The following is a 15,305-nucleotide window of genomic DNA, read 5'->3' as shown; positions in this document are numbered from 1 at the left end:
TCAAGATATGGCAAAGCACAACACGAACTGACAGACGTAAGGCTCGTTTGCAGCTTTCAGAAACTTCGCCTTGAAGCTCTACTTACAAGATGAGCATCCACATATTGCGACTATTTTTAGAATTATTGTATCTGCACAACCTTTCCCCTCCACGCTAATTTAGGTATATAAGCTGTTGAGGCATCCTAGCCCAGGAGAGAAAGCAGCAATCCCCGAGTGATTATCTGTCTGACAGCCTCTTCTCTCCTTTGTTTTTGTTTATGCCTCCACTCTTCCACCACGAAATGGGGAAGTTCACCTGTTTCGCAGCAGTATTGTAAGGTTTAGTGATTTCTGCACAGCATTTCACAATAAAAAGTCCTGTAGACTGTTAATGTACAAACATCAAAAAAGTGCAAAGTGAATTATTTCACCTGCCTGCAATCAAGGTCACAGAAATCAAAAATCAGCTACACAATCAAAATCTTAAGGTACATAACCCACACACACTTTACAGAGAATAAAAAAACCCCTCCAAAAACGATGTACCCGAAAAAAGAGGTCAAGGGAATCTTGGATGGATCGTGAAGGAAGCAGTTTCTTCCTTCGAGGAAGGTCGATGGAGAGGTCGTTAAACTGCTCTCGTTTAGTGACTGTTTCACCACACCTAAAAGAGAAACCTATGTAAGTGTAATGGAAAATATCCTCGAAATGAATGACAGATCACATTTTTTAGGCTGAAGTAACTTCCCACTAAATACATGCCTCTTGATCAATCTGGTCTTACTCATAAAAATGAAACTTTGATGCTTAGGGCAACACTGAATTTTGGCATTTTGCTCTGATGCTTTAGAAGCTGAAAGACATTTGTGTACAGGCGAGAACAAGAAACCACAGGCTGCTTTGGAGAGGTAAGTGATCAGGTACACAGGGGATCAGAGTGACTGCTGAACACGCCTCCTCGGTTCAGCCTTCTTAGGAGACAAGAAGTGAGCCCGGCCCAGACGAAGGGGAAGCCCAGAAATACTTTCAAACTGGTTTTATCAACAAAATAATAGAATCAATCTTAAAAAAAATCCAAATTAAATCGAATATGCTTTTTTTTTTTTTGAAGCAGGGGGAAGACCCTACAGTTACTTGTCTTCAATAATTATTACCTGCATGCAATTCAGTTCTCTCAAATCATTTAAGCTAACGCAGTCCACACCAAGTAATATTCCCAAATACGTATGCTCACGAATACTCCGTGGAATGCAAGCTTCCCATACGGGAATCTGCTGCACAGGTCATACACAACGAATGCCCAGACCCACTGGTTTACATCCTTTTCTGCCATAACCTAGAAAGACAGCCTGGAAGCCCTTGGAAAGAACAAATTAAAGACACTGCTCCCTCTCCCCTGGCTTTTTATTTTAAGGGGAAACATTCCTTGACCTTTTCCTCTCTGTTCTCACACCACTGGTACACAAACAGCAAAGCACTTACATTTTGCAGATGATAGAATGCTGAACCTCAAACTCCAAGTTACTGATAACCGGACACGTATAGACCCTGGTGGCTGAGAGGTCATCAGAAGCCCGTCCAGGTGAGTTATCCTCACTGGGGACCGGCTCACTCTTCCAAGTTTTGTTTAACTTTTCCATGTCTTCCTTCAGCTGATCCAGACACTGGCTCAGGAACTCATGCGCATCCTAGAAACGGGGTAAACTTAAAGTAATTTTGTACAACACAGTCTATCTTTCTCTCAAACACGCCCAGGCTGGGGAAACTGTGTTTTAGCTCAAGGCATTCGGCAAGACCATGGCAGCTCCGCTCTAACCAATGGCAGGCAACCGTCAAGCAAAGGCTCAAGTCACTGAAACAAGAGTCTGAAGCCTGACAGGAGCTCAGTGCAGCCCAAACACTGAGCAAATTACACGTCAATTGCTTCTCGACAACATGGCACTTACATTCTGCATGTACCCAGAAAACCTCTCTGCAGTCGCGGAGATGGCGCTCTTCACCTTCTTGAGCAGCTCCTTCTTAGCCTCGGGGCTGCAGACATCCTTCTTCGCCAGCAGATGGGCAAACCGCCTGCAGAAGTCAATGCAAGGAAACACCGATCGGCTTTCCAGGGCTTCAGAGAAACACAACTCACGATGTCTCATTTTAAGAGCCTCTAAAAGCTTTTCTCCTGCCCTAAGTGCTTTAGGGGTTCTGCACGAAAATATCTCATATATAATTAACCTTTTCCATTTCAAGTACACTGAAATCTCATTTGAGGCCATCACTGGAACAGGACTCAAGTGAACACAAAAAATACCACAATCTTTATAAGGCTCTTCACCTTGAAAGTTCTATAAGCTTATTTTTGCTAGGTCTTTTATGACGAGAGAGGGAAAAAAAAAAAAAGGAAAAGCCAAATCCAAATGCTTTTTGAAAACATCTGTACTCTTAGGAGATATGAAATAAGCAACACAAAATGATGAAATTCAACCTACGCCATCAGACTGGTTTCTATTTGTGTTATTTTTAAATTTCCCCTCAATTTCAAGCCTTACTTCTTCTGGCAGCAAAAGTTATTTTTAAAAATAGTTACCTTTTACAACTGCTTTGCAATTTCACAGGAGAAACACACCCACTGTATGCCAGGCACTACACTTTCGGTCATAGTACATACACGGGAAGGTGATGGAAAGGTGTCATGTTCCATGACACACACGAGGACAGAAAAGACCTGTGCAATCCCCTCCCACCCCAAACCGACAACCACCGCTCCGTTACCCAAAGAATCTGATCAGTTCACTGCAGCTCAGCAGGATTCTGCTGTTCTGCTCAGCTACAGTAAGAGTGTGTGCTCTCCCAGCCCTCACCAGTTGCTCAGCAGAGCATCCTAGGAGAGAGCCTTTTTCACAACAAAGCAGTTGACAGGCATCACTTTTCAACCAGAAGAGCATCGCTCGTGCCCAACCAAGTGCTTGTACACAAACCAACTAATGCCAAAGCAGATGCTACTGCGTGTCAGCTCCTGTTGACCCTCGACTTGTCACCGTATTGACGTGTCCTTCAGCCCAGGATCACGTACTGCTCTCCGCCAGAGGTACTCCGGCACCAGCTCTACCCCCAGTTTATCATTACCTACACGGGGCACTAGCTTCAGAGGTCTTTCTATGAAAATTAGGGAAAGGACATTTCCAACCCCTGATCCCCAGTAGCATAGGAAGAGTTCAAGATCACAGAATCACAGAATGGTTTGGGTTGGAAGGGACCTTAATCATCTAGTTCCAACCTCCCTGCCATGGGCAGGGACACCTTCCACTAGACACTGCAAAAATAAAAATGACCCCAAACGACATAAGACGCTATGAAGCGGAAGCAGAAACAGTTCTGATAATCCTCAGTCTTGATTAGGGAGAGAAACGAAACGAGGTACGCAAGAGCATATACAATAAAAACCCCCAAAGGCAGAGCGCAGCAGTTTGCCTTTCTGATAGACACACAACAGAGTATGGATGGCACGGGAATTCAAAATTTCACATAAAATAGTTTTAAATATTACAGGAACCTCTGGAGTTTCTCACATGAGGTTTGACTGAACTGAGAGTGCAGCTGGATTTAGAAAAAAACGAAGCATGCAGAACACAACCACTCTCCACAGCTACTAGACAAAGGATGTTCTCCAAAAAGGCGTAAGGCCTCACGTGTCAGGGTGAAGTCAGGGACCAGATTAAACCCTAGCTGGTAATGTTTTAAAAAGGAGTTATTCTGCATCTGTTTGTTTTGCAGTTTCCTGCATTTTCTTCTGCAGCATTTCACCCTGCCACTGGAAATCCAGCAGAAGGTATGAAAGACTGCCTGCAACTCGTTACTGTAATTTTTAAGAGCCTACTTCCTATTTCTGAAGTAAAACTCAACATGAATCCTAGAGATCACTGTATTTTGATTATCTACCTATGCAAATTACCCTCTACAAAGGTGCTTCAACGTTACAGAACTAGTTGCTCACTACTGAAAGAGAAAACACCCTTCCCAAAAGGTGAATTGTACCTGATAAGTGCATTGAGCGGAATTTTTTTCCACGGGATACCCTGCTTGAGCAAATCATTGGCAAAAGACTGAATTGAAAACAAGGACTGCAGGATGGCATTCATGTAGCAGGTGTTCCCCAAGTTTGAAAACCTGAAAAGAAGATCGGACACGGTACGAACGACAGGGTGCAAACAGGCCAGCGTTACACACAGCACCACCAACAGGTAGGGCGCCCACCCCACTTACTCCCCAGAGCTTCTCGTCGGAGCTGCCCTCCCGCCCGCCCTTCAGGCTAAACTGAAAACTCCCAGAAGGTGGCATTTATCAGGAAAGCCACCATGATTTCCTGCAAGGGAACTGTTTAAAAATGTGTGTATATACACCAGATAGAGAAACGAACCCTGAAAGGAACATGAGTTACCCGCAATTATTATATCCCTAAAATTCTCAAGAAGTCAACCTAAGAATACACATTTTTCCGAACCAGGTGAAGTGCTCCCTGTCTCACTGTGCATTAATTTCAGGATTTTTTTCTTTTCCATTGAAGAATTACACCAAGAACGTGCACGTCCTGATGATCAAAGTGTGGATGCGAGATCAAGAAAATCAGATTTACCCTTGTAACTGTTGCTGAGGGTGGGTGGAAAGGGGCACTCGGGGTTTGTTCCACCCTGTGTAATCTTGATTGGATCTCATTTTTTTAACAGAAAGAGGTGCAGGCTGAGAAAGAAATCCCAGGCTTCTTTTGGCTGAAGGGGTCTGGCTGGATACACTAGACCTAAAAACATAAAAGGATAAGAAATGTAAGATTTCTAACGTTCTTCCTTAAACAGCTGCAGTCTGTGACACCAGAACCGTATCACTATAGAAGACTGGAAAAGCCACGCAAGAGTACTGGCACATATCATAGAGCAAGAGAGGAAGCTTCCTTCCAGAACACGGAAATACTATGTCTGGTGAAGTCTCCTTACACACCCCGGTGTGTGCATGCAGCCAGGTCTCGCGTCTTTAAGCTATTTAACACTTCCCCACGCTGTACGACGAGAGGAAGAACAATCGCGTAGCGCGAGACCACCGGTCCCAAGGTACAACAAAATTCACATCTGGGCCAGTGTCTTCATTTCCATCCTCTTGTCCTTGTTACCTAACCACTTGGGACGTCAGTCCCTCCTGTGGGAAGCATGGGCAACGCTTCTTTTCTTCCTTCATCTTGTGTCTCACTGATCTAGGGCAGAGGCTGACAGACTGACTGCGCAGCGCCTAACGCAGCAGAATCCCAACCTCAGCAGGATTCAGTGTTACTAAAATACTGTTGTTAAAATATAGAGTTTCATGCCATTTATCTACTTGGAAAAAAAGGAGCAATGGATTCAGTCTAAAGTTCCAGAGTTTGTATAGAATTTGAGCCACCTAGAGTCTAGATATCATCTGGATCACTTACAATGACTAGAATAGACCTGAGTGATTTTAGAAAGTCCACCTATTGCAAGCAGTAACTGGAGTTTGTAGATGCACCTAGAGCAATTGTAGCCACGCTGAATACCCAGATTCAACTCCCGTGTGCGTGTGAGGGGAAATATATACACGTTTCATGCATACAAGCTATATACCACGTTGTAAAACACACAGGAAACTGAAGCTCCTAATTCCTGGGAAAGAACTGTCATTTAGAGTTCATGCTAGTGAATCAGCCCTACCTGTCCAGGGTGGAACTGCCAGTGGAGTACTCTTTCGATGAGGACCGACTACCATAAAAGGATGACGACTGCAGGGGTAAAATACCTTGAAAAACAGAAAGAGACACCAATTGTTTAGTTCCAGGTAACTCAGCTATTCATACAGAACCACTTGTTTAAAAATATTTAGACAAAAGGTTTAAAATTCCTCAAATACTGCTTTCCAGAAGCGGCTGGGAAAGCCCTAACACACACACACTGATGTGAATATTAACCATATGCAAATAAAGACATGGTGGAGTTTTAATTGAATTTAATACCATAATCTCCATCAAACCCAAATTGCAGTACAAAACATTAAAAAGTCATGGAATGGTCTTAATTGTCTGAAAGGCAATGAATATCCACCTCCTGTTCACATATACAGGCTACATGACAGAAAACTCACTAATGATTCCCAACACAGCGCTCCCAAAATTCAAATATGCATGAGTGAAAAGAGTTTGGAGTGGGAAGAGAATCTTCGCAGCGAGTCACTACATGCCTGGGGAAAAAGATGATTGTTTCATTGTTCTGATACCACCGTGCCAGATCCTGAGACTAAGGCCTCAGACGGTGCCTCATTAAAAAAAAAAAAAGCTCTCAGGAGTCAAAAAACCACCGATTACGGTGAAGCACAGCGTAATTTAGTTTGGAAAATGAATAATCATTCGCTTCTGTCCCAGCCTGAAGTGGTTTGAGCCATGCGATTTTCAAACATGCGGATGTAGGAAGCAAGTTTGCAATCCTGTTAACTGAACTTAGAATCACAGAACGGTTTGGGTTGGAAGGGACCTTAAAGATCATCCAGTTCCAACCCCCCTGCCATGAGCAGGGACACCTTCCACCAGACCAGGTTGCTCAAAGCCTCATCCAGCCTGGCCTTGAACACTTCCAGGGATGGGGCATGCACAGCTTCTCTGGGCAACCTGTTCCAGAGCCTCACCACCCTCTCCGGGAAGAACTTCTTCCTGGTATCCAATCTACATCTCCCCACTTTCAGTTTAAACCCATTGCCCCTTGTCCTGTCACTACAGGCCCTTGTAAAAAGTCCCCCCAACTTCCTCATAGGCCCCTTCAGGTATGGGAAGGCTGCACTAAGGTCTCCCAGATTCTAATTTTGAGTCTAAAGAGCAAACCAGGTTATCACTCAGAGATGAACATTCACCTTACTGACTCCTGCAGCAACATGTTGTGTGCCACGGGAGCAGCACTAGAGCAAGGAATGCATTCAGGAACATCCCCCATAAAGCTAAGATCTTGAACGCATTCCCTTTTATGGGGAAAGAGGCTCAGTATTCACTGGTGAAACTGAAGAACGGTGTTGTTGGCGAGCTTACGCACATAACTGTCAGTGTTTCTGTAGGGTCTGAAAAACCCTGTCACGCACCAGGACCCAACAGAACAAAGTGCTAACCCCAATGAGTTCCCCCTCTAAGTTCTGGGGAAAAGATACAGAAGCAAACACAAACTGTAGACGTTTTCAGCACAAAAACCAGCCTACAGTTCACGTGGGCATTAACAGCAAAGGAGAGCTTCAAAAATAAATAAGCGAGCAAGTAAAAAAAGGAAATCCTTAGGTGTTTACAGGAATCCCCTTCCCAGGGAAAGGGCAGCTCGGAGCAAAGTTTGAAGGTGCCTGTTGAATTTTCAAACAAGCCGGCGCACAGGCTGGTGTCGGCACCCAAGTGTAAAGGTCAGGGACAGGCTTTGAAAACGAAGGCGAGTTGTTTGCATCTCCTATATGGCTCTGTAGGAAGCAAGAAAGTCAGCGGCACTGGGAAAACACATTAGGAAAAGCCCCTCTGCAGTGACTAATATCAAGGGGGTAAAACTGTACTGGTCAAAGCCAGGTGACGCCTGGCTTTACTTTTGGTTTTTTTTTTTTACCTGCTGTCCTATTTTCCTCTGCCTGCTTCAGGTTCAACTGTTTCTCCCTGCTACTGTTCAAGTACTTCCACGCTGGATCACTCAAGGCTTTATTATTCCTACAGATATTCCTGCTTGATGAGTACAACGTGTTTCAAAGCCTTTCTCTCCTATCACCTGGAATACTTGCATACGAAGAGTTAAACTTTACTCCCTGGTGAGTCTAACCAATTCATTTAAACAACCCTTCTTACTTATCGTAGAATCACAGAATGGTTTGGGTTGGAAGGGACCTTGAAGACCATCCAGTTCCAGCCCCCCTGCCTTGGGCAGGGACACCTTCCACTAGACCAGGTTGCTCAAAGCCTCGTCCAGCCTGGCCTTGAACACTTCCAGGGATGGGCCATCCACAGCTTCTCTGGGCAACCTGTTCCAGTGCCTTACCACCCTCTCCATGAAGAACTTCTTCCTGATATCCAATCTAAACCTCCCTGCTTTCAGTTTAAACCCATGGTTAAACTTAGGGTTAACTGTGATTTCAAACCCACGGAGCTTATTCTCCAAAGGCAATTCCCCATTATGACTTTTGCTTTGAGAAGGGGCAAAGCGAAACCAATGACAGCAGCTCCTACCGCTACACATGGATAGCACAGATGCCAATCCTAACTGGACTGGCAAAGGGAGGGTGACACAAAGTTTGCGTGTGCCGGCTCCTGCGGATCAACCGCTACAGCGAAGGGAGGGTGACACAAAGTTTGCGTTGATCCGCAGGAGCTGGCACACCGCTAGAGCAGGCTGTATTTCCCCCGTTAATCCTGAACGCAAACCCCATCGGAAGCACCCAGTGAGTTCAGAAGCTGACTGGTGGCTGGCCTGAAGCATGGTGCCGAGACAGGAAACAGCCAAGCTGTCCTTTCAGAAAAATTTACCTTTGCGAACAAACAAAGAGCTTAAAATCAGAAGCCACAAACAATGGTCACTTACGTGGAAGAATCGTTCTCTTTGGGATAATCTTCACTCATTTCTGAACCTGGAGGTTGTGTTCTTTTCCTCTTTTCACTGATGACAGAAAATTTTTTGAAGGGTCACTCTTTCAGAAAGGCCAGTAAACGATCCTCTTCCGACTCAACTCCTCAAGGCTTTCTGTGCATTTTGCACCCATCTTCCACAATCTCCACTTTCATAACACCACACAGAGAAGACACTGGTCTGCCCACCTCCTAGGCTGTTCACAAAGCTCTAGTGCCAGCGCCAGCCAGAGGCTAGAAAAGCATCTATTAACACCCTGTTCGAAGTAACAGCCAAACCAGAGGAAGAAACGTGTTCCTGTCTCACTTCTAGGTGTACCGAGTAGCACCTGCAGCTCTACAGAAAGCTAAATCCTAACAATATCATAACAAGAGAGTTGCACTCCTACCGACTCTCCAGCAAGCCCGGTCGGTGCGGGACTGACGATGCAGGCGATGTCGCAACGCTCCCCCTGTTGCCTGGTGTTCCAGTCCCAGCTGAATTCTTCACAGCTGCTCTCGCTGGGGTACCCAGCACCTTGCGAAACGGATTCTCCTCCTTACTTTCCACTGTCACTCTTTTGGGAGGAGTCTGCAAAACCCGAGCAGAGGGGGCCGGGAAGACAACCGAAAACAGTGAAAACCACGACCATCTTCAGTCTGATCTAGCATTTACACCACCTGCTGCAGCGTAGTGTTCAAAAGCAGAAAAATCCTACTTGTAATAGATTAAGAGAGTTTTACATACAGGTGAAATTTTGGCTGCATTGAATCAGGCCATAAACATAAAACCAGGGCAGTAACTAATTTCCCTTCTCACTTTCCAACGCTAGGTCGATTGAACTTTAGTTTTTAAAATCTCCTTTGCGTGCCCTGACGTTAAAAAAAAAAACCCAAGGCACGACTCCTAACTCTCTCCAGATCAATCCTGGGTGGTATCAAAAACAACCCCACAAAACAAAACCGTTATCACACCCCACGCAGGCAGAACACCGCCCCCGACAGCCCCGGGCCGAGCACGCGCCGCAAGGGGAAGAGCTAACCGTTGGCTGACTAAGGAATGTTGGTCAATTTTAGACTGGAAAACTAAAGGTGTCTCATCTTACCACTGTACCCACAGCCTTCGAGGTTTTTACTGCGAGCCTGCCTTTAAGCAACACAGAAAATTTGTTTGGGAACAACGTCAAAACTGTTCTCCCTCAGGGTGGCAATGCAAGTACATTCCCAGAGATAACACGGGAAGTTAAAGTCGGTAGATGCACCGCAAAATCTGTGTTACACAGGGAGAACAGGAAATATGGGAATGTTTTGAAGGAACACCAGGTTTGGGGCAAAGTCTGCAGAATTTACCCAAAAATCTGAGCAGAGCGTCCCAAATTCAGTAACTGATGCAAAACCGGGTCAGCAGCTTTTCAATACATAATTTGGTTGAAGTCTGCTACACTCATTAAGAGCTGTGCTGACTAGAAGATATTCAGCTGCTAGGTAAAGCATTGAGTATAAACAGGGATATGCAAAAACTACGTGAGAAACAAGTCTTAAATCATGCACTTTCTCTCTATTTCTGCTGCTTCTCTGCCTGACTGATAGCTCGGCACGCAGAACGCGTTCCGCCTCCCACAGCCAGGTGCTGACCTTTCCTGCTCGTGCAGAACACATGGCTCCTCACGAGCAAGACGCGCCACCGCCAGCCACCCCGCGTACATCTGCTCCGAGCCCTCTAGATGGCAAAGGCTTTGGATGCAAAGTGAGCATTTACAGTGCTATTACAACACACAGTAAGAACGAGAGGAGGAAATGAATGAAATCAAATTAAAGGAGAGGAAAAACGTGAACAATTAAACAAACCTGGTTGTCTATATAAGAGAATTGCCTATTAGCTTCCTTCTGCGTGGTCCTGCTGCCCAGCACACCTCCAAAGCTGCCAGATCCCTGAGAGGGTTTCCCAACTGACAGGAAAAGTACAACACATTTGATTTCATCGCCATTTAACTGATTGACATTCTTAACTGTAAGATGTTATTTAGCCGGAGTTCATTTTGGAAGGGACCCCCCAGATTTCTTGCCAACAGACAGCACCATGTTCTGAGTGCACAGACATAAGCACACGTTTATGGACATCTCTCATATTGGTCATTTACTCAGTTGGCAGTGAAGGCCCTACCCTTAAGAGTTAAAATAAAAAGGGAAGAGACTGTGCACACGTGATAAACAGACAAGAGTTTTTCCAAACACCAAGACACTCACAGCATGAACAATTCTTATACGCTCCACCTCTGCTTATCGTTCAGCACGACAAAGGTACATTGTGAGAAAGGTATAAAACAAAAACCAGGGTTCAGGGCCAGAGGGAAACATTTAGACAAGCGCAAAAACAAGTAACACAAGGAGGACAAATAGTCAAAGATGGGGAAAAAAAAAAAGAAAGCGCAGCACCGACCCCCCTCCAAGCTGTTATTAACATGATTTTACAACTGCGCTTACCAGTGTGAAGCCTGTCTTGATGGACTGCATCCAAATACATCCGCATTTCGTTGGCGTCCTTAAAGGGTACCTTATCAATGGTCAGGAAGCTGGTATCCTTTAGCGTTAGCATCAGGCAGCACAGTTTTCTACCGTTTGGTCGTAAGGTCACAGTTTTAATGTTATGGCTTAGCTGGAAACAAGAAAGTGACTATAAACATAAATCCACCTTTAAAAGGCCAAAGCACTTACAAAGTGAAACCCAACACTTGAGATCGAGAGTGAGGGCAAGAGGCACTCCCACCGGAATAGCTCCCCTTGCTCCGCTCTGAGCAAACATTCAGTCTAGCTAAATAACACAGTGATCTTGTAAGCAGAGAACGGGAAGGACAGTATCACCACAGCTCAACAGTCCCTCTGCCCCTGGATAAGCTTTCCAAAATTTGCTTTGCCCTCGAGTGTGCTATTCTTGACCATAAAGGAATAAAGAGCTTCATACAGTCCCGCTTACCTGTCCGAAACTTCCACAGCAAGTCTGAAATAACATGGAAACACCCCCGCCCCCCAGTCTGAAATCATAAGTACAAACTTCTGCACACTTTATAATTTGCTCTCAGGGAAGACCGATTTGACACCGCTTTAACAAACGCACCAAGGGAGCTGTCAGTAGGAAACACGCTTAGTATACATCCAACATTCCAACAGTTGAGCAGTGTCAAAGCTTTCACGGTTATGGTCGAGCACAAGAATGATTTTAACAGGAATTGTGCACCCTAACAAGGCCTCTGCTACCTTATTACACCACTGCTAAGTGACCTGTAAGAAGTGGCTGCTCAGTGACAGCTCTGCTACCCACACAGGCAAGCAGAGGAAGCAAAAGACCATCTCATGTCTGCAGACTGGTGTAAGTGTGACACCACACGCCGAAGCGTACTCTTGGTTTTCAAATCCGTTCTCCTTTTTGGCTTAATTCTTCATTGTGCTGCTGTTTCTTTAGCCTTGGCTAAGATAGGCACTAACTACTCAACCACCCCCGTGCCAGTACACCGCTACGCCCAACGCTCTGTACAAGACTGCACCCCACAGCCAAGGTCACAGGGCACTGCCCACGAGTGAAACACTGCCCATCAGACTGCAGGCTTCTAACCTGGTCTGACCTGCATGCTGCCGCTCTACGTAACGATGATGAAGTAACAGCCACGAACACTAATTACACCCTAGCACCAGAGTTTTGCGAAGCGTTGCTCCAGAACCTCTCATCTCCTTCAAACTGTATGCAGATTGAAAATTAAAATTCCCCGGTTTAGTTTAAATTTGTGCGGGTATACCAAAGGCTGAGATAGTAAAAGGCACCCCACGTCCGTCGGTGAGACTTCTTTTTTTCCACGCAGATCTCTAGGTTCTTAGAAAACCACTCTAGACCCAACAGCAGTTTATAAGAGAGGCTGGAAAATTACCTCAGTTGGAAACAAAGGGTTTATTTTGGTGAGAAAATGACTCCTTGGGGTCAAACCTTGTGTTTCGGGTGCTTTTTGTGGGTGGGCTTTTTTTTTTTTAATATAAGCTAAAAAAAATCTTCAAATATCTATAAATGGGGCTCCAAAGTTTTCATCCTTTCTTAAAACATTGAGCCCAGAGCAAAGGGAGTACAGTTGACTTCACCATCCCAGGGCAAAACAACCTATTTCGACTCAAACTGCTATCGTGAGAGGGCTCCATCCGTACTCTCCATGCACCTGCCACGAACCAGGCAGGGTCACAAAGTCTCGGGAGGTGGGGGTAAATGTAATATTTCTCTTCATACATTATCTAGGACAGTCAAAGCTCTGAAACACCAGTAAAACATACCACCTGACCTAAGAAATTTGATGGCGCAGCTGCAGAAAGAAATACAACCCCGGATCCATCCGAATGTTCCGCGACAGAAAAGTGAAGAAAGGTGGGGATATCACCCACAGTTCTCCCAGAGCAACTTCCCAAGAAAAAGGGAATGCTGCTTCTGAAGCACAATTATGAGGAATTTGTGGCACCCGAGGCAGCTCGCGAGAGCACCGTGACAGACTGGGGCCAGCTCACACAAACCGCACCCGAGCCCAAGCCGGCAGCGCGAGGGGGCGGGCAGCTCTCCCTGCCCGCTGCGTGCTCCTACCAACGCTCTCGTGCTGGTGTCTGTGTTGCTTCAAGAGGGACAAGACCATAAAGCAGATCCCGCTGAAAAATAACCACCACCCAAACAAAAAGAATCGGTGTAAAGATGTGGCACGTCTCCTCCTTTGCCTCAGTCCTAGCTGCGTGGTGCCACACCACCCTTCACCGGATGTCAGGTGCGGTGCTATCCCCAAATTAACTCACGTGAAAACCCCCCACTGAGCTGACAGAAAGATGGGACGAGCACCAGAGCCAGCAGATGCAGGAGGCCGGGCGCAACACCTGCCCCTTTAGGCCGCAGTTAGCTGTTCTATAGGCTCATCCTCCCCACGGAACCACCTTTCAAGTCACTGTCACACCACGCCGACACGCGTCCGGGCAGAAAGAAGCGCATGAGAACGAGCACCATTTTTTTTCGCTCTTCTCAGAAGCGACGCGGTCCGACGCTGGATTCGCTCAAACGTGCGGTCGCAGCATCGCGTGCGGGAAGGCAGATGATTCTTTTCGAGTCCACAGTAAGAGAGGTGGGAGCTATCCGCAGGAGATGATCTTCTCACGCCTTGATTCTAAGGCGACACAGGCTGCCAGGTTCTTTGCTGAGACTTTTCAGCCCACTGAGGCAGCAAAACCCGATCTTTCAAAAAATCAAGTGGACTTTTTTCCACCGAGTCCGCACACAGACAGGAACGGCTCACGGAAAGGTCTGGTGAACACTACTAGTGAAAAATAACCATGGCACGGAAGAGCAGAAGCCAACATTCAAATGAGTTTAGGTCATTAGATTTGCTAAACAGGACAGGATTTTTTTTTTCTTCCACCTGCTCCTATATCCTCTATGCATTTTTAAATCAGATAGAAATTTTTTACGGAAAAACACTCCTTCGTGTTCTTCCGATTTCGGGCCTTTTATACAAAAAAATTAGGAAGGCTGAGCTGAAAACAACTACAGCATGAAAAAAAGGCAATTTAAGCTGAATACTGAGAGAGAGTCTGTAATGGCAATCAGCATCAGCCTTCCAGTGAGCAAACCGCATTGCCTGGCACATTTAAAACCTAAAACTCTAACAACTGCACAAGCAGAGCCTTGTGTAAACAAGCAAAAGGTTGTAAGTGTGCTAGCAGCGTTACTCTTCACCTGAGAAAAGTGCTAGCGCAAAGCAGCCAGGATCTTCACCTCCAGATTGTGCCAATGTACCAGTAACAGAAAGGCTACAAGTTTCAAAAATCAGAACACGTGAGCCACGATGCTATATGCTTCGCTAACTCCTTTTTGGTTCTTCCCCTTCAGCAGTATCTCAACGTCAACCTTGGCAGATCCTTTAACAATACACCTGAATAATTTACAGGAGAGTTATACAAAGGGATTAGCGTTCAGGGAAAAAGGAACAAGAAACAGAGGGAAGTCTGCGTGACACTTAATAGCCTGGAAAGGGACAGCTGTTGACAAAAGCGCACAACCCACGCACCGCTCAAACAGAAGCCTTAACGTTTGATGTACCTGAAACGTCTTTGGAATTCCTCCAACACTGAAGTGAACCACTAGACTCACTTTGTTGTCCTTCTCCACAATTTCAAAGCTCCCTTCTTTCCATTTGGTAATCCCAGTCTGCATGCTGCGCATCCGGACAGGTCCGTGCACCTTTAGCGGAGCCATGCTTTCGCACGGAACAGAGCTAACAAGAGTAAGCGCACTCCACCTCAGAAACCTGTTGAAAAGGAGAAATCTATAACTAGGCAGGCCAAATAATCTCTACAGAATGATATGCGTGGCTTAAAGTTTTTGTAGAAGCTCGGTAGGGCTGTTTTGCCGGTATGTGTGAACACAGCGAAGGAGAGTTCGACACAAGTGAAGGAAACTCAGACTCATCAAATCTCCCCCGTTCGGGCAGCGATGCACTGATTCCTCCCTGCTGGGAGGTGAGCAGAGCCAATCCGGTGACTGAAGTGCTGGCAAATCCTTAAAGCAACTTCAAACAGACGTAAGTAAAGAAAAAGAGCCGGAGGGCGATGGAAAGCAAAGTTTGGGAGGAAGCCTAAGAAGAAGAAGGAGCTGGTTCCTGAGGGGCTGGGAGCCGCGGCCACCCGGAGAGGCCCGGCCGGGGGTCCCCGGGACGGT

The 15,305-nt window shown here is 45.9% G+C and overlaps 1 protein-coding gene across 1 annotated transcript in view; it reads right to left on the bottom strand.

Moving 5' to 3' along the window:
* Positions 1 to 14,843, bottom strand: part of USP37 (ubiquitin specific peptidase 37) — a 31,412-nt gene extending 16,569 nt beyond the window's left edge. Inside the window, exons 1-12 of the mRNA XM_010155483.1 lie at positions 14,688 to 14,843; positions 11,063 to 11,234; positions 10,427 to 10,527; positions 8,989 to 9,170; positions 8,556 to 8,630; positions 7,593 to 7,690; positions 5,685 to 5,769; positions 4,604 to 4,765; positions 4,006 to 4,137; positions 1,929 to 2,052; positions 1,465 to 1,670; positions 529 to 646 (exon numbers count right to left, since the gene is read on the bottom strand). Of these exons, the coding sequence (XP_010153785.1) occupies positions 529 to 646; positions 1,465 to 1,670; positions 1,929 to 2,052; positions 4,006 to 4,137; positions 4,604 to 4,765; positions 5,685 to 5,769; positions 7,593 to 7,690; positions 8,556 to 8,630; positions 8,989 to 9,170; positions 10,427 to 10,527; positions 11,063 to 11,234; positions 14,688 to 14,843 (1,611 nt within the window). The remainder of the gene's footprint in view (positions 1 to 528; positions 647 to 1,464; positions 1,671 to 1,928; positions 2,053 to 4,005; positions 4,138 to 4,603; positions 4,766 to 5,684; positions 5,770 to 7,592; positions 7,691 to 8,555; positions 8,631 to 8,988; positions 9,171 to 10,426; positions 10,528 to 11,062; positions 11,235 to 14,687) is intronic.
* Positions 14,844 to 15,305: the final 462 nt, after the last annotated feature.

This window comes from Eurypyga helias, unplaced genomic scaffold (assembly GCF_000690775.1).
Source record: "Eurypyga helias isolate BGI_N326 unplaced genomic scaffold, ASM69077v1 scaffold31337, whole genome shotgun sequence".
Lineage (NCBI taxonomy): Eukaryota > Metazoa > Chordata > Aves > Eurypygiformes > Eurypygidae > Eurypyga > Eurypyga helias.
This window is presented reverse-complemented; position numbering and strand designations above follow the sequence as displayed.